The sequence below is a fragment of the Geospiza fortis genome, unplaced genomic scaffold (assembly GCF_000277835.1).
Source record: "Geospiza fortis unplaced genomic scaffold, GeoFor_1.0 scaffold1303, whole genome shotgun sequence".
Lineage (NCBI taxonomy): Eukaryota > Metazoa > Chordata > Aves > Passeriformes > Thraupidae > Geospiza > Geospiza fortis.
In genome coordinates this window covers 881,091-901,662 of record NW_005054495.1, presented here as the reverse complement: position 1 = coordinate 901,662, position 20,572 = coordinate 881,091, and the positions used below count along the sequence as shown (strand labels likewise).

The window sequence follows — 20,572 nt, the reverse complement described above, 5'->3', positions numbered from 1 at the left end:
TGCCGAGATCTCCATGCACAAGACTGAGGGTTTACTCAGCTGCTATGTCCAGACCTTGGGGACCTCTAGCAAGGTGTAAGTAACTGAGGCTCTCCATATGCCACAGTTCCATGGCCACAAAGAGTTGACCTAGGAAGAAAAACAAAATAAGCTTGAATACAAATTTATCTCTTTTTGCCCAATGAAAAATGAAAGGGTGCAAGCTGTCACCTTGAGGGCTGTCAGTCCAACCCATAATCCCACTGAAGGCTTCCTAATAGCCTGCTGCAAAGATTATTAATATCTGCTATGAATTTCCTTCTTTTGGGGACCAGCTGTAAAATTTGAGGTTTAATATCCTTTATCTTGGTTTGTAATTGTTTTGCTGTGGAAAAGCTAAACATTTCACATTATTTATTGCTGTATTCTTTCCCAGACAGTTATTCCCTCGTGCATAGTCAAACATCTGATTTTTCTGATTATTTTCTGTCTAAAGTGCAATGCCTTGTATTTTCCCTTATTGAAAATCATATTGTTGATTACAAACCATGTGTCAAATTTAAGACCATTTCTCCATCTTTTCTCACAGGGTTTTCTCTTGCCTTCTGACCTCTAAATGGGATACACTCACCTATGCCCATCTGCTCCATGTATTATATTGACTGTTTCTGCTCCCAGTCTTGCCCAGAGCAGAGAGAATATGGCTTTGTTCCAGCGAAATTCAATTTTTGTAGTATTTTTGGGGTTGATTTCAACATCAAGATACTGTGTGTAAACATCATCTTGAGAGAGGTCTCCACTGCAAATAGAAGGAAAAATGGCATCACTAAGTTTAAAAATGGTATCACTAAGTTCAGAGATCAGTGAAATAAATCACATCCTCCACATATTTTCAGGTTTTCCCTTTTTTTACAATAGGAATTTGCATTTTTGGTGTTCTTTGTAAGAGCACAGGGCACTGGACCAGGGCTCTGAATGAGGAGAGGATGAAAAGCAGTACAGAACATTTAAATGTGCCTGTAGCACGAGGCCATGGGGAGGTGACAAGAGTGAGACTGGGGCTGCCCCCAGAGCCCCTGTGTGCTGACTTTGCAGGGATCACTCACCTAGAGTTCAGAAACACAGAACTCATGGAAATGGAGATGCCTTCCACTTCCTTTTCACAACAATCCATCTGCCCTCATGGTTGTTACTTAAGTAATAACTTCCCTATCTGATGTGAAGCAGAATATTTGCAATGCAGGATGAGTCTTAACACTGCTTAAATGTGTGGAAATATGTAGATTAATGCTAGCAGCATTAAATACTGCAGAAAAATATTAATTTAACTTACCTGGCAACTTCATATTCTTTTGAGTTCCCCTGTGTGTTGTAGTAAACCAGGTTTATGTCTCCCCTCGTTTTCTTTACACCAGACAATTTGACAAATACTTTTTGTCTCCAAGCTGCATAAATAAAAACAAAAAATAAATCCAGACTATCACTGGTGAGCTTGACTGCTACACTGCACAAGCCATGTAGCATTTTCTGTCAGGCTATTAGCAGTTATTTATAGAAGCAGCACAGGTGCAGGGCTGTAAATCACATCAAGGCACTTTTCAAACTTGAGAACGACGGTGACAAACCTTCCCCACTTACTAGCAAAAGGCTCATCTGCTGCTGTATTTAAAAAATACTTTTGGTCTACCCTCTTCAATTTTTCTGGGAATCTGTCAGCATAGTGCCCCATCATTGGACATCCCTCCTGTGGACACGGGAAACAGTTTCCCTAAGGAAAATAAGAGCATCAGTTAAAGAGGAATATTATGAAATTAAGGCTCCAGATGCTGTTCTAAACTTGCAAAGCTGTGGCAGTACTGTGTTTTTTCATAACTTAACACCAGAACCTGACAAACTTGTTTTAGATAATGGCTCCTGCACCCAAGAGGGTGCAGAATGAGCAGGTTTGGTAATAATGAGCCTGTGTATGGTAATACCCTGAAATCTGTTAGCTCAAATGCTTTTCAGTTAGATTCTAGTGCAAAATACAGGCCAGTTTTACCCTCCTAGTCAAGGGGGACTTGCCTGCACTCACAAATGGGGGAAAATGAAAGGAGCAACGTTCATAAACGTGTTTAGGTGCTCTAATCTGTGCCCAATGCAAACTAGAGAGTCTGGAGGCTCTAAATGTAGGAATTAGTAGGATACATCTAGCTAACTTGTGTTCTCTTTGCATAAAGGCTTGGGGTGGGAATTCCATGAGCTTTCATTTCTGTGCCCAATATTTTGGTGACACCATTTTATGCTCCAGGACTCCTTTTCCAGGGTGGAATAGTGGAACTGCTGTGGCTGTGCTTCCTCCCACCCAGCCACTCCATGGGACCCCAGCCACCAGCATCCAAGTGCTGGCTGCTCCAGAGACCTGGAACATTTGCTTTGCACCCCAGCCCTTCCTGGGCTGAAATACTTACTTTCTGAAAGGCTTCATAGGAGTCACAGGGATATGCAAGGTAACCAGTGGGGTAGAGGATACTTGCAAAATAAAACTCGTGGCTGCGTGAGTGGTGGCACCCCCCAAAGAGTGTAGCATCTGTTAGAAAAAAGGTTTAAAGTGTATGAGCTTTGATAAAACAACCTCCCCTTATCTTCTGCAAGAGTTGCCCTTGTCTCACCATGGAAACAGCTCAGGCACACAACAGAACACCAGCATGGGCCTGTAATAATTTCTTTTTTGGTCTGAATTTCTAGTTGCAGGAGAAATTGTTGGTTTTTTGTGTTTTTTTTTTCTGGAGTATGATGTACCATTATCCTAAGATTTCAAGTGAGGTGCATTGGTTTGCTATGATGTAACAGTTCCTTTTAAGAAGACAGCCATATATACATACATACACATACATACATACATACATATATATATATACACACACAGACATATATATACACATATACACACACACATTATATATACATTTTTTTAATATATTTTTTTAATGAGATGTCATAGCAAGATACCATTTGTTACAGTTTTAAGGGCTTAACAGAGCATGGAGAATCCACCAAACTGTCCAAAATCTCCGAAAATAGAGAAGTCTCATGTTCAGAGGTGAGGCATGTACAGTGCCTGGAAACACTCAGTGCTTTTACCTAATTCATGCCTTAGAGGTGTTGGATGCCCTTTCCAGCACCTGCAGGAAACCAGAGGTGGTGCTGTCATGCTGCTGATTTGGCCTTTCTCAGCCTGGAAAGTCTCCTGCTGGGGTTGTGTGGACCTGCAGACCCCCTGCTTTCTGCCTTTTTGGGGTTTGCATCTGATTTCAAATTACAGGAGCAGAGCTTAGCTGTGCATGACACCTCCTTTCCCTGCAGAGTTCTCTGTGGAACACTGTTCTGTTCCAGCCTTTGTTGTTTCTTACTTCTTTTTTAACATAGGAGTAAACAGGCAAAAAGCAATTTTGTTCCTGTTTTCTCCCAAACAATGGGCAATTTTCACCGTTCCATGTTTCAGAGCTGAACAAAAATAAAATATTAAGTGTGTTGGAATTGCATGTTTACCTGCAATGATGGCTTCAAAATCACTTTGTTTCATCTCTGGAATCAAATCAGCGCATCCTGGCATCACAGTTCCTCCGTTTGGGTAAAAGTCCAGGTGCCCAGTGGTGTTATACATCCCAAACCCTGAGACATGCATGGGAAGGTGTCAGTGCCTTGGTGCCCATCCCTGCAGGTGCCCCCTGGCACAGGAGCACTCACCTGCTGCAGGGAAGTGAGCAGCATTGCTGTGGATCACATCAACAAAGTTGGCATCTGTAGGATCCAGTCTCACCTCGGGGGGAGTACCTTCAAAATAGGGCCCAGCAGGGTCTAAACCTAAAAAAAAACCCCAAAATTTATTGGTTGAGAGAGAGAGAGAAGTGTTGCACACATTAACATATCTTTCACCAACTCATGAAATCAGATGTTTAGTTTTGCAAAAGGCAAGCCCAATAATGATGTGAATTCCGAGCTATTTGATATGAATTCCAAGCTATTTTTATAGTGTTGGAATTGCATGTTTACCTGCAATGATGGTTTCAAAATCACTTTGTTGATTAAAAAAAAAAAAGCCAATAATGTGATTTTGTGAACTTTCTGAAAACTTATTCCAAGAGAAGTAAAATTTTTTTTTCAATAGATTATATAATGGTATATTACTAGGAAGGAGGCATTTATTACTCATAGACTTATTACTGGGCTCTAAAGCTGCAAATAGGGAAAACTAAGGGTTCTTGTTGCTTTGTCTTTGGCTTGATGTAACCCAGTGAATGATGGTAATGCTACAAACATGTTAGCTATGCTTGTCCTTCCATTAGAGAGTACTCCTAAACACAGAAAGAAGTTGTAATAATTACCCTGTTTCTGAGAAGCAGAAATTTGGTCTGCTCTCATCACAGGTATCTCCAGCACTGCCAATAATTTAATTCCAGTCTACAGACCAATGTGCTGCAAGTTTTTCCCTTTAAACACACACTGCCAGCTCTGCATCTTGGTGAGCAGAGTTTTCCATTACCTGTTATCCGTCGGATGCCTCGGATCCTTCGTCCTGCCTCTCCTGCAGTGTGTGCTCCCAGGCTGTGGCCAATTAAATGGATTTCATAAGGGGAGTACCCGAACATTTTCTGACCATTAAAGTGGTGGTGGTGGTGGTAGGAGATAAGAACACAGGCTTTGAATAACAAGCAAAGAGAAGGTCTGACATTATGGGCCTCTGGGAACATCTAGGCCAACTTTCTGCATAGCAAACAGAGGGGGAGTTCCTTGAGTTAATTGCTGTTTAAATTACACTAAGAATTGAGAGAGAGATGATCCCATCTGGAATTTTACATGCATAGTGATGAAGGGTTCACTGCTGTAGTGTTGGCATATGCTTGCTGTATTCCATTATCCTGTGTGACAAAATATGGATCATCTTTCCCATTTGGATCAATGCCTAATGTCATCTTCCATAAAAATGATCTTATTTTTTCGTTATTTATTCTACTTTGCAGCTCTTTTTTTTTTTTTGGCGACATGTCTATTCTCCATGTCTATTTAGAATATGTGATCATATAAAGAATAAGATTTTCACTGCCAAGCTCAGGTGGGGTGACATCCATTCTCCACTTAGCCCGGTCTCAGCTGCGCAAGGTCTCAAGATGTTGTACAAGCTGTACAACATCTCACTGCTGAGATATTTCGCTTGCATTGAAGGTGGAAAGAGAGACAGAGGAGACACATTCATTGAGTTTTGTAGCAACCAAAACCAACAAAATTGCTAATTGCTTCCATTTTTTACATTAAGTTTTGTAATGTGTGTACCAGAATTAAAGCAGATCTGGAGAATGGGCTTGTCTGCCTTTATTGTTAGGTGTCAGATACCTCTGAGAACATTTTACTGCAGTGCTTAGATTTACAAAGCAGCTGAACCTTTCTGACAATGACTCCAGAAATTTTTAAGTTAGGGAAAAGACAAGGAAGTCTAAGCATCATTTATGCATTTTTGTAAGGGAAGAAAGGGTGCCCTAGACTGCACATGATGCAGAAACAGACACAGTAAATAAGAAAATGAACACATCTTCAAATGACCTGATATTTACACATAGAGGAGAAAGATCCAGAAGCTAAATGTGTGAGGCTACACATGATTTTCATGGGAAGGAACAGTAGATTTTGGTAAAGTGTTCTTTGAGCCTCAGGTTCTTGCAAGGTTGGCACTTTGCCTCATGGGCTCTGAACTTCCTCTTGCTGCACTTTAAGATGAACAACTCCTGGCCAGGGCCAAGTCCAGTGCCAGGCAAAATTCTGATTTTCAGCTGCTCCAAGTACCCCTGAGTGTTTCTGAAATCAGTGGGAAATGCTGCTGCACAAACCTTGCAAGTGTTCTGCACTCTGTGTGCAGAAGTGAACACCTGCCTTTGGGAGCACAAGGCTCACAGCCAGGAGGAAGCTGCACAGTTTATGGTGCCTGCAGACAGCAAACATGGAATTATTAAGTAAGGCAGCTCGTTTTGGTGGTGCTAAGCTGAGATATTAATGCACTTCTGGCACGGGTATATAATGCTGGGGAACTCTGGTTAGTGCTGAACTCGCCTCATTTCCGCGGAATGCTGGCTTGCCTGTAACATCATATGGAGATGTTGCCACCTACTGTCTCTAATTAATAGGCACATCTCCTCGGTCTCAGCTTCTTCTGAGTCCTTTGAGGCTGCGAGAAGTCCTCACAGGGCTGGTAATTAGTATAATTATCTGGATCTCAGCTGTACAGCCCTGCCTGACCGTACTGGCCAAGGTTCAAACCCAAGGCAGCAGTGTCACAGCCGCAGCACTGCAGTGAGGAATGGCAGGAGGTGCAGCAGGGAATTGCAGCAGGGTCCTTTACCTGCAGAGCTGTTATGAAATAATAAAGGTGAAGGGTCCTTTACCTGCAGAGTTGCTATGAAATAAGCAACCTCAGCCCCCAGCACGCGGATGTTGTTCACTGCACTGACGTAGGTGCCTTTTGCTCCCTCTTTCCAATCCACAGCAATGCAGTTGATGTTTTCCACCTCCAGTAATAACTGACGTGGGAATACACAAAGCAAAGTATTTAAAGAAAGAAAATAACAATCAGAGATTCAACTTCAACTGGACTAAGGATTAAAATGTAACATAGTAATGAAGTTTCTCATTCTTTACTAAAAGGGACTCCTCACTGTAGCCTGTACCACACTGAAACAACTCTTCTTACAAGACAGAATGTAACAAGCCATTCCTCAAAAAAATATCAATTATGAAAACTGTAATAAAAATATTTTACTTTATAAACAATTTCTATATTTAAAATGCTTCTGAAATGCCATACAGCTGTTCTGTAGAATCTGTGTACAGTATTGTGGCTTTCTTTGAGGGATGTTGGCAGTTTAACTGAATTGTATAAGAAGTATACTGTCTTATTTACCAACTGGGATTAAAACTGTCAAAGTCATGTCAGGCTCAAAAAAATTTGGAGGAGAGAAGAAAGGTTCTATTTCAGCAAAGAAAGCATTGGTCACTTTGGTACTGGGCACAGTCCAGCAGAGATAGTGATTTTTCCAGTGGAAGAATCATGTTAGTCTGCAGTTACAGTTTTCTGTGAATAAGGTTCATTTAAGGTTTGAGATAGAACAAGGAGTGGTAACAAAAATGAATCCATGAAAAACAGCCAAAGGTGAATGGCAAGGAAAGCAGAAGTGAAACTATAACGCATCCTGGACTCACTCCTCTCCTGTGGGGACCATAAGTTTGTAGTGTAGAGAGCCAGAAAGAATTGCTGCTTCTTTTAAATTGAAAAAAAAACAGAAAAAGGAAATTTAGTATTTCAGATTAAAAGTGTTGATAGATTTGTGAACAGAAGTAGTGCTGTCAATTTGTGACTTGGTATCCAGTGGTGTCTTTTCCCAGCTTGGCCTTTTCCCTGCCAGCACAGAAGCAGCAGCAGGTAGAGCAGATCTTGCTTGTCTGCCAGAGCCAAGCTACACTCTGCTGGTTTTGTGGGAGCTTCCACATTTCATATTTGAAATGGTTTTTCCACCAGATTCTCTAATCAAACAAAAAGCAAAAATTTTGGTAGTGTTCTTATGTTTGTTTGGGTTTTGTTGTTGTTTAGGTTGGTTTTGTTTTTCTCTAAGAACAAATAGTGGCGAGCCAGGGTTGTATTTATAGACTGTAACTTGAGCTTTACAGTCAGGAGGGCCCTTGGACTGAAGGAAGGCTCAGCTGCTGCCCGTGGGAGCAGCTGTGATTTGGTGTCTGCACATGGGTTAGAGGCTGGGGACAGCTCTGCTCAGTTATTGCCTTGATCTGATCTGCAGGGTTTGCAAATGGAAACTCTAGAGGAAAACAGTGTCAGAGAGGACCAAGGGACCTTGATATGCTGCATCTTCCCGAGTGGGAGCACTGGTGTGTGTGAAATTTAATTCTAGGTTTGTATCTTCTGCTGCCTAATGAACTGTAAAATGCATGGTGGGCATTAACGCCTAAAGGATACCGAGAGAGCTCAAGGGAACCAGAGCACAGTGTCTCATACCAAGCACATTTCCACCACCCAGCCTGTTTTTCCAGTGCTGCCAAATCCATGAATGATGAAGGAGGTTTTCCTATGTGAGGAAAAATGTGACTTCTGGATGGTCGAGGAGTTTATCGCCGAGATCACCTATAGGTTAAAAAAAATAAAAGGTTTTATCTGTTCCTACTTTCAAACATTAAAAAAAGTCAGCTAGGTCAGAGCCTCAGGACTAAAGGGACTCTACTTTGACACGACAAAGTCTGTGGTTTTTGGAACTCAGGGACCAAAAATCTCATCTTTCTCAGTTCCACTAAGGTTTCCACAGAAATGGAGCTCTTGTGGTTTTTGCTGCTCCCATCACTCTGCATGAAGGACACTCTTTTGCAGAATATGAAGCAACCTAAAAGTGCCACATGGTCACAGGGTGTCTCTTGGCCTGAGGTGATGAGTTTCTGCAGGGAGCAGCCCACCAGCTCCAAAATTCCTGCTCCAGCTTGTCCTTTGCTGACCTGACCTTTGGCTTCAGTGCTGCTCTGCTTCCAAGCTGCAGCCTGTTTTCCTCATTAGCCACTCCAGAAAAGCTGGAAGAGCTTCATGCAAGGGCTGCATGCAGCAGGGGTGGGGCTGATCTTCACACACTGCTGCAAGCTACTTAATTATCTATTTTTTCTTGAGAATGTTATCTGTCTGTATTGTTTTCAGACAAATACAGGGGCTGTGATGTGAGCTCAGGGAGTTTGGGTGTGGAAGGGCTGTGTCCTAGATCATAGATATGCTAAAGTTTAATGGGAAGTAGTGGAAGCTGTATTTTGATTTATTTTATCAGCACCAGAAGTGCTGAGCAACCTGCTGCTGAGTGTATCCCATGTACTTCAACCTTCCTCAGAGACTTAAATACATGCAAAAGGTAGCCTGCCATAACCTGTATCCTAAATTTCAAGAAAATACCAGGAAACTTCTTCACTCATAACAATTTTTTTTTGTTTTACCCCAAAGTATATTCATTAGTGTACCTTCAAACCAACTTCTGATTCTGACTTGTTCGCCTATGGTGACTGACACAGACTTCGTAACAAGTTAAACAAACGTTTTCAGGTTCAGTCAGCTTTTGATGTTAAAAATAAATGTCACCTGTGAGTTGTTTCCTGTTTCTCTGGTGTAGAGAGAGAAGCTGATGTTCATCTCTTCTGGGGGATCAGGCAAACCTGTCAGAAGCCTCCCTGGTACCCCAGACCAGGGTGGGTCATCTGTGAAACAGCCAAGCCTGGGGTAGCAAACTTCTTTACCTAGAGCAGAAGAAACAACTTGTTTATATAAATGACTCTCTTGCTTGATGACGTGTTTGAGACTAAAGCAGTTTGAAGAACAAAAAACTAAGGGTTTAATTTCATGATTGACTTTGAAATTAATTTTTTAAAGGTCATTTATATGTCCTTTGTGCGTATTGCCTCAAGTGGGAACACAAGCAGAGCTAAATAAACCAAGTAAAGGAGGATAAACCAAGTAAAGACACACACAGTGTTTTCACACCACTTTCTAGGCTTGTAAAAGATTCAGTTCCTTTTAAAAACAGCCTAGTAAGAAATGCTTTTTAGAGTTCCTCCTGCATACCTTCTACTCCAAAGCATTGTGTCTCTGTCATGTGAATGAAGGTAACCTTGTACAAAGAATGATGTATTTCCTTCAATATAGTAGTTTTTTCTAGATCAAGTGGGTCTTGTGCTCACTTACACTCATCTTTTATGCTTTAGCACTGGTGTGCTGAGCACCCTGTTGCTGGTCAGTTCTTTGTATAGAGCGGCAATATAAAAACAAATCTTGCATTGCCTTGATAGAAACAGGACATGCAACTCTGAATTTCTCTGTGGATTTTCAGCACAGAGTTATGTCTTGTGCACTCTTAAAAATAAATTTTAAACATAGCAGAGCCTTTTAGCATTAGTTCCATGCACCATAACAGACATTGCCCTACAATGACCCACAAATCATACCATAATTTCAATGGAAAGGAAAATAACAATTATCATCTGCTATGTACCACTTCATCTGAATTCAGTTTCTAGTGGCAGTATTTAAAGATACAATTTCTCACCTGCTACTGTGCCAAGGAGATAAAATGCAACAATCCACATTCCAACAACCTAAAGCAAATTGAATACAAAGGTTAAGCAGTTTATTTCCAGTGTTTAGTCCTTTTTAAAAGAGTGTAACACAAAGAGAAATGCGAAGAACCTGAAGAGGAATAGCCTCACGCATTGGTCTGTGCATATCAGCCAGAAGGAGGCCTGGGGGTCCTGGCAGACACCAACTGACCATAAAACAATGTGCCCCACAGCCAGCAGCATCCTGGGCTGCTTGAGGGGCAGTGTTCCCAGCAGGATGAGGGAAGGGATGTGGATGCCATGGCACACAGAGAGAGGAGCGGCAAGCATTTCTCACAGCGGCTTGTGGGCATTTTTAAAGAGTTGTAAGGATGTGATAACTTGTTAAGTATGAACAATGGGCAAGTGGTGTTTTTCTACTTGTCTGTCTCTTCTCCTCAAAGACAGTGTGTGAAGAAGATGTTTTTGTTAGTTAGCCAATCAAATAGAATCTATCATATCACTCTATAAAAACTGCGCAGTTCTCTTTAAGAAACCTTCTTTACTCTTTACTGCCTCCCACCCGTTCCTGTGTCATTCTCAGCACAAGAGTTACAAAGGGATCCTTCCCCACCACTCAGATTTGCTGTTCACTGCATTTCTTGCACAGACAATGCTGACTGCTGCTGGAGTCAATCAGATCACAGCATCCTGATTCTTTTTCCAGCTCTGGTGGGAGAGGTGAGGTACAACAAGCACAACGGTGCAAATAACTTGTTGAAGTCTGCACTCTTGGCAGCTTAGGCTCCTCAATGCAAGAAAAACTTTGATCAGATTCCTTTCCTGTACACTTTCCTTACTGGTCTTTTCCATGGCAGAACTTCCATTAATTTCACCTCTTCCCCTCTCGTTTGCCTCAGTCACAATTTCCTCTTCTAGGTTCCTATGGCACCCACATCCCAATTCCAACATACTGCTTTACTTTTAAACCAAATATATGAGTTGGCACCCCTGGTGACTGGGATAGCTCATTAGAAATATTAAGAAAAAGTGGTAAAATGTGTATTTATAATCTCACTATGTGCATAGCACTCTCCCAGGGATGTTTTTACACATGTGAGAAAGTCAGAAACACAACACCCCAGAGGTCCCTGACACTACAAAATGCTTTCAGAAACAAAGAAGAAACAATTGGGAATTTTACAGAATTTGTCCTTGAAGCCTGTGACACGTGTCAACAGGAGGAATGTGTGATTCACCTCTGGGCTTGTTTTTGATGGAAGTGGGATTACCTGGCTGTAATGACATGGTTTCCTAACAAAGCCAAACAGGATAGGTCAGAGCACTCTCTAATAAACTCTGAAGTCCCTGTTTGGTAAGAGCTTGTTTTGTTTGTGTGTTAGGGCAGAGGAGTGAGGATGAATATCTCAGCAGTGAGCAGGAGCTGCAAACTGCAGAGCTGAGAGGAATCATGAAATTTCCTCAGAAATACAGATCTGATCCTAAATCTCATCTATTGATGTAGTTACCACAGAGGAAAAGTATCTCCTCGAGGAGAGTGGAAAGCAGAGAGGAAGTCTGGCACTAAAAGAGGAGGGAAAAGGATCAGGAGCTATTCTAAGCAGCTGGTGAAGGGCAGGAGCAGAGAGGTCCCAGCTGTTAGCCAAAAGCAGCAGCTCCATTCAGCTGGAATGTCTGTCAAGGTGCCCATCATCCTGATGAGAACCTGATGACAGTGCAGGAAAATCACAGCTGATGTGGCTCATCAAATGAATTGGAGAGCTCCACAGGATTTCTTAATATTAATGCACAGCCCTCACACCCAGGAGATGGTCAGTCCCTGTCAGGAACACTACAGCAGGAGGGAGAGTAGAATTTCTTTTCAGACCCAAAATCCGAAAGGCAAATAATGATTTAAGGAGATGTGGGAGATGATTGCCAAATAAAAGTGATCAGTAATTTCCTTCAAAGGATCTTCCTCTGAAGGCAGAAAATAGAAATGTACATGTGGCCAGGGAAATCAAAGGAGTAGCAGAAATTTTATCATCTGTGGAATGTTGAGACATTCGGTAATTAAGAGAGCTGTAGTTTAGGTAGAAGATAATTTTTTAGTGAGAAGCCTTTCTGTATCAGCCTACGTTAATGACAAAAAGATTGCAAAGAGGTTAAAAAACTATGCAAAAAGAGTTCAGGCAGCATGCAATTTGAACATTCTTTCACTGGGCATTTGGGAGGCGTAGTGCTGAACAAGAGGAACTGGAAGGACTTGTTTGTGAATGAGAGCTCAGCCTACCCAGGGCTGCTGGCAGGAGGCTGCTCTGTGCTGAGCTCAGGTACCATCTCCATGCACAGAAAACATGCAAAACCTGCACTAAATATTCCTAAATTGATGTTCAGCCTAGAAAAAAAAAAATTGCAAATATTCCTAGCCTGCCATCCTATCATATTAAAGCTCCACTGGAGCAGTGGTGGCTCCTCACAACAGGACATCAAGTCACCTTCAGGACACTGTTGCTCAATCAGTGACTCATGGGCCACAGCTGGGGCTGGGGAGATATGAGAAAGTCTGCATAATGACTGTCTGCAGTGTATTTTTAAGTCCCACACATGTACCCACACACCTTCCTGAGGACATGCACACAAGCAGGCCCACAGAGCCTCAATGAGAAGAAAGGACAAATCTCAGGAGTTCTCTTTATCAGCATCTTAACCCAATGATTTCATTGCCATAAATACATTTCTTTAAAAATCTTAAACAACCTTTGTTATGTATTGAATTGCTAAGAATTTTACTCACCATTCTCTTATAACCCTTGTTATCTCTTTTTCTGGTGGGCAGGATACAAAAAATGGATGCTGTTTTCTTTAATGAAAATTAGAGAACTTTATGCTGAAAAAAAGTAATAGAAAATAAATTAAAAATCTGTGGGTAACTTGGTAAAGTGGAAGAAATTAGAAGAAAATGGGGGCAAAAAAGAGCAATATTGGTAACTGGGAATTAATGGCAAAAAGTTACACAGATTTCATAGGGAAAATAACAATGTCAACATGTATAATTTATGGGCATTGGAATTAAGGAAAAATATTTGGTGCATGAAAGAATTAAGAAGATACAAATTTTTTTGTCTATCTTTACCAAAACCAGGTGAAATTCACAGCAGGAGAAAAAAGGATTCGCAGTGATTTTCTGTTCAGACAAATGTCTTAGATCTGGTGTAGAATAGCTGTTGGAGCTGGAAATTCAAAAATCATTGGACTTCAGTAACTCATAGCTGAGATTCTTTATAAAAAGAAATTATCAAAAAAACTATTGGTAATTTTTTTAAAAGGTTATTGATTTGTAAGAAAAGTCTAGACACAGAATTTGAAGGAAATTAATATTATATGAGGTAAAAAACTAGGATGAATGACCTGAGGAATGTCAGACCTGTGGAATTTCAGTCCAGCATCAACCTGAGGCAGAGTAATGAAATTCTCCACAGGGGAGTTTCTCCACTCACTCATGAAAGAAAAATTGTGAAGAACTCTTAAAAGATTAAGCTGTACAATTGAATTCGCTTACATGACATGACAAACTAACTGACAGTCTTATAAGATCAACATTTTAAGCCACATGACACTCAGATTTTAGGAAGATCTCTGCCACTTGATATTTTGATTAAGAAAGTGGAATTATAAACATGCAATACTACAACAGTTAAGTAGATTAAAATTAAACGCATGGATTAAGTAGATTAAAAATTGAGTAATTATTGCATTTCAGGCTTTAGTTGGAAGAACTAGAAGGCAGCTCCTGGGTTTACAAGCACAGTTCTTGCTGCGGTGAACCATCATGTCATATAACATATAATGTCATACATCATATCATTATCATATCATATCTCAGAGCTTACCACGATCTGGATGTGATTTTGGGTTTTTAGCTTTTTAGCTTTAGGATTTTTTTTAACTCATTACTCAGGCTGGATCATCACTGACAAAGGTTTTAGAGGAATCAGTTTCTGGCATTACACTGAATGCCAGCTTTCAGCACTGATGTTAACTGGACATGAGCTCAGACTGAAACAACGCTGACATCCAGGCTAAAGTGTAGTAAAAAAGTACAGTTTTTGGATGTAGGATTGTTTTAGGAGTTTGGGGAATTAAATGCTGTCACACTGCATAGCATGTTTGCAGATCTCAGGTGAACATCTGAGGAAGCAGAGAACATCTTTGCAGTTCTGTCTTTGCTTGATTTCTTTCTTATTTTTCAGCAGTTTGGCTCAGCATTCTGTTAAAATTGTAAATCAATACAAAGGAGGAGAACCCATCCAGAGTTTAACATATAAGCTTTGGATATAGGAGATGTAGGTTAAATTTCTTGTTCTCCCAGCAAATTCTTGCATGGCTTTGAGTGCGAGGCGTTTAGAGAGCTACTTGCACACCCAAGTATTGAACATTACTTTAAATGGTAAAATAAAGAAAATGAAAAAAGATTACAATAGTAACTTTAGGCCTCATAATGGGTATCATGTACATATTTATCCTTTGTTATATATGTGACTACCTGAAAGTACAATATGATTTTTAGTTGTTTATTTGAATGTAATTTTGTTGTTCAGCCCACTCTGTACAAGCACAGAAAGAATACAATTTTTCCTAGGCACAGCCCACTATTAGTGGCTCAAGCACACTACCTGAGCAGACTATTAAATAACTATCAAATACTCAAAACTGGTGTGCAGAGTACTGAGGAAAATGCTGGTGGTATGGTGTGCTAACTCAGGTAGCAGAGTAATTGGCATAATTGTTAAAGACTTAATTTCATCTCCAGCTCCTCCCCATGGACCCAATGCAGGGCTCTGGATGAAGGTTCTGAAACTGGTTCAGTACAAATGAGCAAAAACAAGTAAAAATCATCTTGGCATTTCCTGCTTGCTCACCAGCTTTTAGGTACAGTGTAGTTCTGCAGGAGGATACTGGCCTTAATTGAACCCACAAATTTAATATCAGAGAAATCAATTTTGTAGCAGAGCAAAGATGTGCAGAACCTTTTGCAAATTTTCTTCCTCCAAAGCACCCAATACAAAGTAATAACCATGGCAAGGCAGGGCTCACACACATTGTCTGCTCTGGGTAGGAGATTTTTCTGAGTGCCAATTGACCTCTTAAACTGAATCTGAAACGGTGGACTAGGACATTGACCTGAATGACTCAGAATAGTGATGCAAATTATTTTCTTGAGACATTTAATGTGGGAAGAGCTCCAATAAAAGGTTCGGTAGGTATGTTGGAGGGTGCAGTAAGATTTAAGTTGTTTAGGTCAGTTGCTTAGAACTGGTGAACAACCTGACGAAATTGTAGGATAACAGCGAAGAGAACATATTTAATAACAAGTCTGGCTTCCTACTGTGCAGTATTTGTTCAGATTTCCTAAATAATAGGGTTCTCACCTTGACCTTACAGGATATTCATACATTCAAGTTTACAGAGGCAATTATCATAATTTAATCTAACTACAAGTATCATAAAAAACCCAAAACAAACCAACAACAAAAGTGATTCAGTTTGGGGAAGTGGCTGTGCCAATTCTGAGCAGCCAGAGAGCCTTCAGCCACCACCTGGCCACTTGTCTGTCCTCCCTGGGTGATCTCCACTGTCCATCTCCATGCTTTTAAACTTAGTCAGCTCCAAGACCAACACTGTTGTCCTTTTGTTGTCCATTTTTGAAGTGCAGAATAACCCTTGTCAATGACTAGTTCGAGTTCCCCTGTGCACAGTAGTCTACCAAAAAAGTCTCATTTTTCACATTCTTCCACAAAACAGCTCTAGAATTGTCCCCCATTTCCATTCTCCCCTTTAAATTTTCAGTGCTCCTAATAATTCTTAAATATGTAGCCTGTTTATCCTCCCTTTTAATTTCTGTTGTTACTTGAATGCATTTTCCCTTAAAAATGAAAGAAGTCCAGCCACCATCTGCAAATACTGTCATTCTGTCCTTCCTTTGAAAACAGGGACATATTGAGTCTCGAGATTACCTTAGCCCCACTGAACCCACCCTGTTTTCCTAGCTGCACTGCATTGTCACAGCCCAGAAATTCTCATCCCCTACTGGGATTTCCTGGAATTGAAAAGTTTGCAGCCTCCTAGCTGCTGCCCAGGTCCCTCTCTGAGTGCTGCTGTTTGCTTTTTGCATGTTCACTCAGACCACAACACTCAGCCTGGCTATTTTTAAGCTAAGGAATCCTTGAAGTCCTGACCTAGAGCTCGTACAGACACTCATCCCCAAACCCCAGGGATTTTTCAGCACTTACCACTGTGAGTGCAGAAGGGGCCGGTGCTTTGCAGGCTCTGTTCAGCCAGCTCCCTGTCAAATCCCGGTGGCTGCTGGCCTTTTTCACTCGGAATCAGTGCCACGACAGGAGGTGCAGACCTGCCCACACGGTGTCTAATTACAGGTTTGGGGTGGGTGAGTGAGAGACTTTGTAAGAGTGATCCCCTGAGTGATCCCCTGAGTGATCCCCTGAGTGATCCCCTTGCAGCAGATGTTACCTTTTTTTTGGTCTCTCCTCGTGTGTAATTCAGCAACATTTTCCCCTCCTGAAGTTTTGTTAGTTTGAAGAAAAGCAGAATGAGGCTGTTCGAGCCCCCTCAGAGGGGTTGTTGTGTGAGACACTGATCCCAGCCAACGTGGAATTCTCTCCTGAGTTCCCTGGTTATTGTGAGCTGGTGCTGCAGGTAATGACTGACCCTCCACTGCTGGGCAGTTCAGAGCAGGAGCTTTATTTCCTTGCTCTGGGTCCCCCCCAGCAGCCACCAGCTGTCTTTTTGTTAGCATGCCTTGTCAAAGCAAACCCTTGTACATTTTCATACAATCAAACCTCTTTATATATTTTTATTTATTTATTTATTTATTTTAATCACGGGAAGACTAGCTTCTTTTAAAAGAAAGGAATAGGAAAAATGGTCTTACAACTTAGGGGCAGTATAAGTATCTGAGTTTTTACTAGTGAAGTTCCTCAAGCTCTGTCTGCCCACTACCATTTTGTCTACTCTATGTCCTCTTAGGCCATGTGGGATTTACACTTTAGGTGTCTCTGAACCAAGCTCTCTTATCAGCTGGCATGTTCTGGATATAACTGGTGTAAACTGACATTATTGTGAGCCACCTAGATCAGAGAAACCACAGGCACTTTCATTCAAAGTTGTTCCAGGAGAAGGATAGGGTGATGATAATCACGTCATTCATCTTTTCATGCCTTGTCCATCATGTAAATCCCAGATTCTCTCCTGTGCTCTGCGGACTGTGAGTCACAGCCATGTCAGAACCCAGTTCTTTCAGTTGCTGAGCAAGGCCTCAAGTCCCCACAGTGCTATCTGCAGGATGGGTGCTGCCACAATCACCTGGGTAGGAAGGACTGTCACCCTCCAACAGGGAGTGCTGCAAGTGCCTGGGGGCAGGAAGTAACTTGGGCTGGGTCTGTGGTTCACATAAGGAGCCAATTTGTGGTCCTGAGATACGTGCATTGCCTGAAAGAAGATATTTCACAAATTACACCCCAGAAAAAAAAAAAAAAAGTGTTTCTCCATATACTGAACTGTATGTAAGGCAACCAGCCTGCGAGGCTTTGGAAAAACTGAGTCAGGAGTGTCTGTCAGTCCCTGTGGCACGTGGCACCCACAGGAGTCTGGGTCTGGTTCTTGGTGGAGTGGTGCAAGGCCGTGCCATATATGAAAATAATCATTAGAAAGAACTCAGAGAGGAATGTGGAGGGAGCACTGGCCAGTAAGGGACTGCATCTCATACTTAATTTCTGCTTACACTGACAGTGTGTGTGTAATTTCAGATAAGACAGAAGAGATCCAGCTAATAAGAAATTCTTGACACTTGAGCCTACCTTCATTGACTGGAAGCTGGAGGTTTGGCAGCAGTTATGGGACACATTCATTATTCTGCTCAGAACAATGCAGCTCATTAGATAGGTCTGGGATAGTGAGTTTGGGGAAAAGAGATAAGGAATGTCATGTGCCCTCTTGTGCCTCGTGTCAAAATTCTGGCATGAAACTCAAATGCAAAGCAGCCACTGAAACTGGTGCCTCTGTTTGTGATGAGACATCTTCAGAATCTGATGGACATCCTTGTGTGGCAATCAGACCCCTCTGAAACATTTTTTAGGGGACCAGGATTTCTGGATATGCTCAGATATTTTGCTGTTCTTTCCACAGAGTCAGTCTTTGTGTGTGAGTGCTGAAACAGTGCTGCTGAGTTTCACTGTCTGTGTATTTCAGAGAGTATTTTTAATCACAATGGTGTGATTAAATTAATGTAGGCTAGTACAACAAATCAGAATTAATAGCAAAATTAATTTCTAACCCATATTGTAGGCTTTTGAGGCATAGCTCCTTTTAGGATTGGTATTTTTTTCTGGGCCTCTTTCTATGTCTTAAAACAGATTTTAGTAGGCAGGAAGAAAAGTCTGGCTTTTGCAGCTGCCTCTGACAATGAGCAAGTGAACATATCCAGTGGTTTTATAAATGTCAGCTTGAGAATTATCAAGGACATAAATCCTTTTTGGTAGCAGTGGCATTCACATAGGTAGGAAAAAGAGAATCAAAACACTCACTGAGCATCATGTTCTCCAAAGGAATCTCAGAAACTGTGTTTCAAGTGCAGCAACATATAAATTACCATGGCTTTCATAGAAGGATAATTGTATAAAACTGTGAAAGCAACTTTTTTTTGTTCTCATTTCAATTTTAGATTGAAGATGGTTAATGAATTTCTTAGCTTGGATGGAGGTCATCTGGAAGCAGCTTTGTGTATTCCATCCTCTAGAGAATTGCTAATATGTATAAAAAAAGACCACTCAGCTCATTGGAGAATCTTACCTGCAGTATTTGAGTGGCAGAGCCAAGAATAAGAGATGTGCTTCATATTTCTATTGTTTAACTCCAGTGTTTTCTTTCTGCTCAAGTGAAAATCAAATTTTAAATTGAATTGAGACAAACTCAATTTACCTTAGTGTATCCTTTCCAGGATCACACAGCAGCAAATAAAAGAATGTTTTGGAACTTGTAAATATTTATGATTTTCCATAATACATGCTGGCTGTTAATTAAATCACTCAAAGCAAGCAAAGCTAATATTAACTATTGGTTTTGTGAGCTGGAGATTTATGGAGTATAGTATTTGAAGCAAAAAGCACTAGAAAAGGGAGTTTTAGAGGCAGATGATGAAAGTAACCCACGGCAGAGGGCAGACCTTAGGGACAGCCAGATTTTCTTCACAAGTAATGGGAAGAATTAAAGGGAAGAGGTTCATTATTCTGAATGCTTAATCTCCTATTAATGCTAGAGTATTGAACTTATTTGAACAAATCCGGTGAGATAAAGGGAATAACTGTAGATTTGCCTTGGAAATTGAAAGGCAGATGCAAATCTTGAAAATGCATTTTGATAAAAGCTTGGCTCTGAGCAGCTCACCTACAGCCCAGTGGCTCAGAACAAAGCTGATCCTCTAGAGCTCTGAACATCAAGTCTTGGCCCCAAGCTTCCCTAGTGTCACAAAAAAGGGAAAAAACCCTGGGATGACAGCACTGGCAGCCTGTATTTTCACATATTGCTTATGCTTCCTGTGTTGCAAGACCCTTGTGGCAGCTGGGAGAGGTTTGTGCTCCTCACACAGCAACGTGGGCGTGCTCTGTTTGTGCAAGGGCTGGTGATGAGGCATGTTTTTCTGGAAATTTTTATATCCTTGATATTTGGAGATAAAGATTATTGGCTCTGTTTTGTCCTGGAAATATGCCACAGGAATAGATTTGGGCATGCTATCAACTTCTGCTCCCTGATTAGTGGAAACAGAGCAACTTAAAGCAGCTTGGAGTACACTTGAAATTACAAAGTCCCTGATACTGTGTAACGACAAAAGGACAATAGGAAAGCCCCAAGTTTTGTAGGGACTCCACCCAGATAGATTTACTGATAGGTCAGAGATAGGTCAGTTGTTTTGTGGCAACTCCAACTCCAGTCAGCTCTGGTTATGGAAGAATAACTCAAATAAGTGTTGGGCACATGCAAAGATTTTTGGTTTTGCTTCTGCCCCAGCAGCCTGTCAAACAACTGTGAGACCCAGGGCCTTCACAAAATACCCTGACTGCATTAAAGTCTCAGAAAAATTGCCTTCCAAATGTTGTTTTTTCAGATCTTCTGTATAACAGACAGATATTTGAGGATTGGAGCATGTTGTAGGAAAAAAAAACAAACCAAAGATGAAAGACCAGAAGATCTTGGAAGGCTTATTCTTGCAAACTTCTGGTTATTTTGCAAGGATTTTATAAATTTATTGTGGTGGATTACAGTAGCATGAAAAAAATCAGAAAAGTCACATATTAAGATAGGATCAAAAGTAGGAAAAGAGAAACTGCCCAATCTGAATGCTGATGTTTCTGTCTATTATTCCTATTTAGTTAATTTCTATTATTGTTGTTATTTTAGTTCTGGGCTCACAAACATTTAG

The 20,572-nt window shown here is 41.1% G+C and overlaps 1 protein-coding gene across 1 annotated transcript; it reads right to left on the bottom strand.

Moving 5' to 3' along the window:
* LOC102032853 (pancreatic lipase-related protein 2-like) lies at window positions 1-16,428 on the bottom strand. Its single transcript, XM_005428635.1, has 14 exons — window positions 16,371-16,428; window positions 12,875-12,967; window positions 10,089-10,137; window positions 9,128-9,282; window positions 8,018-8,143; window positions 6,396-6,530; window positions 4,505-4,613; window positions 3,709-3,825; window positions 3,511-3,633; window positions 2,430-2,548; window positions 1,618-1,747; window positions 1,313-1,424; window positions 611-778; window positions 1-129 (listed from the first exon to the last, which is right to left on the bottom strand). Exons 2-14 carry the CDS (start codon window positions 12,875-12,877, stop codon window positions 66-68), a joined length of 1,410 nt encoding a protein of 469 aa, XP_005428692.1. The 5' UTR covers window positions 12,878-12,967; window positions 16,371-16,428; the 3' UTR covers window positions 1-65.
* Window positions 16,429-20,572: the final 4,144 nt, after the last annotated feature.

Coding starts and splice junctions, on each gene's coding strand:
- LOC102032853 (XM_005428635.1), bottom strand. Junction 6,531..8,017: donor GGGTGGTGGAAATGTGCTTG/GTATGAGACACT, acceptor TTCCCACGTCAG/TTATTACTGGAGGTGGAAAA. Junction 3,826..4,504: donor AGGCATCCGACGGATAACAG/GTAATGGAAAAC, acceptor GTTTTTTTTTAG/GTTTAGACCCTGCTGGGCCC.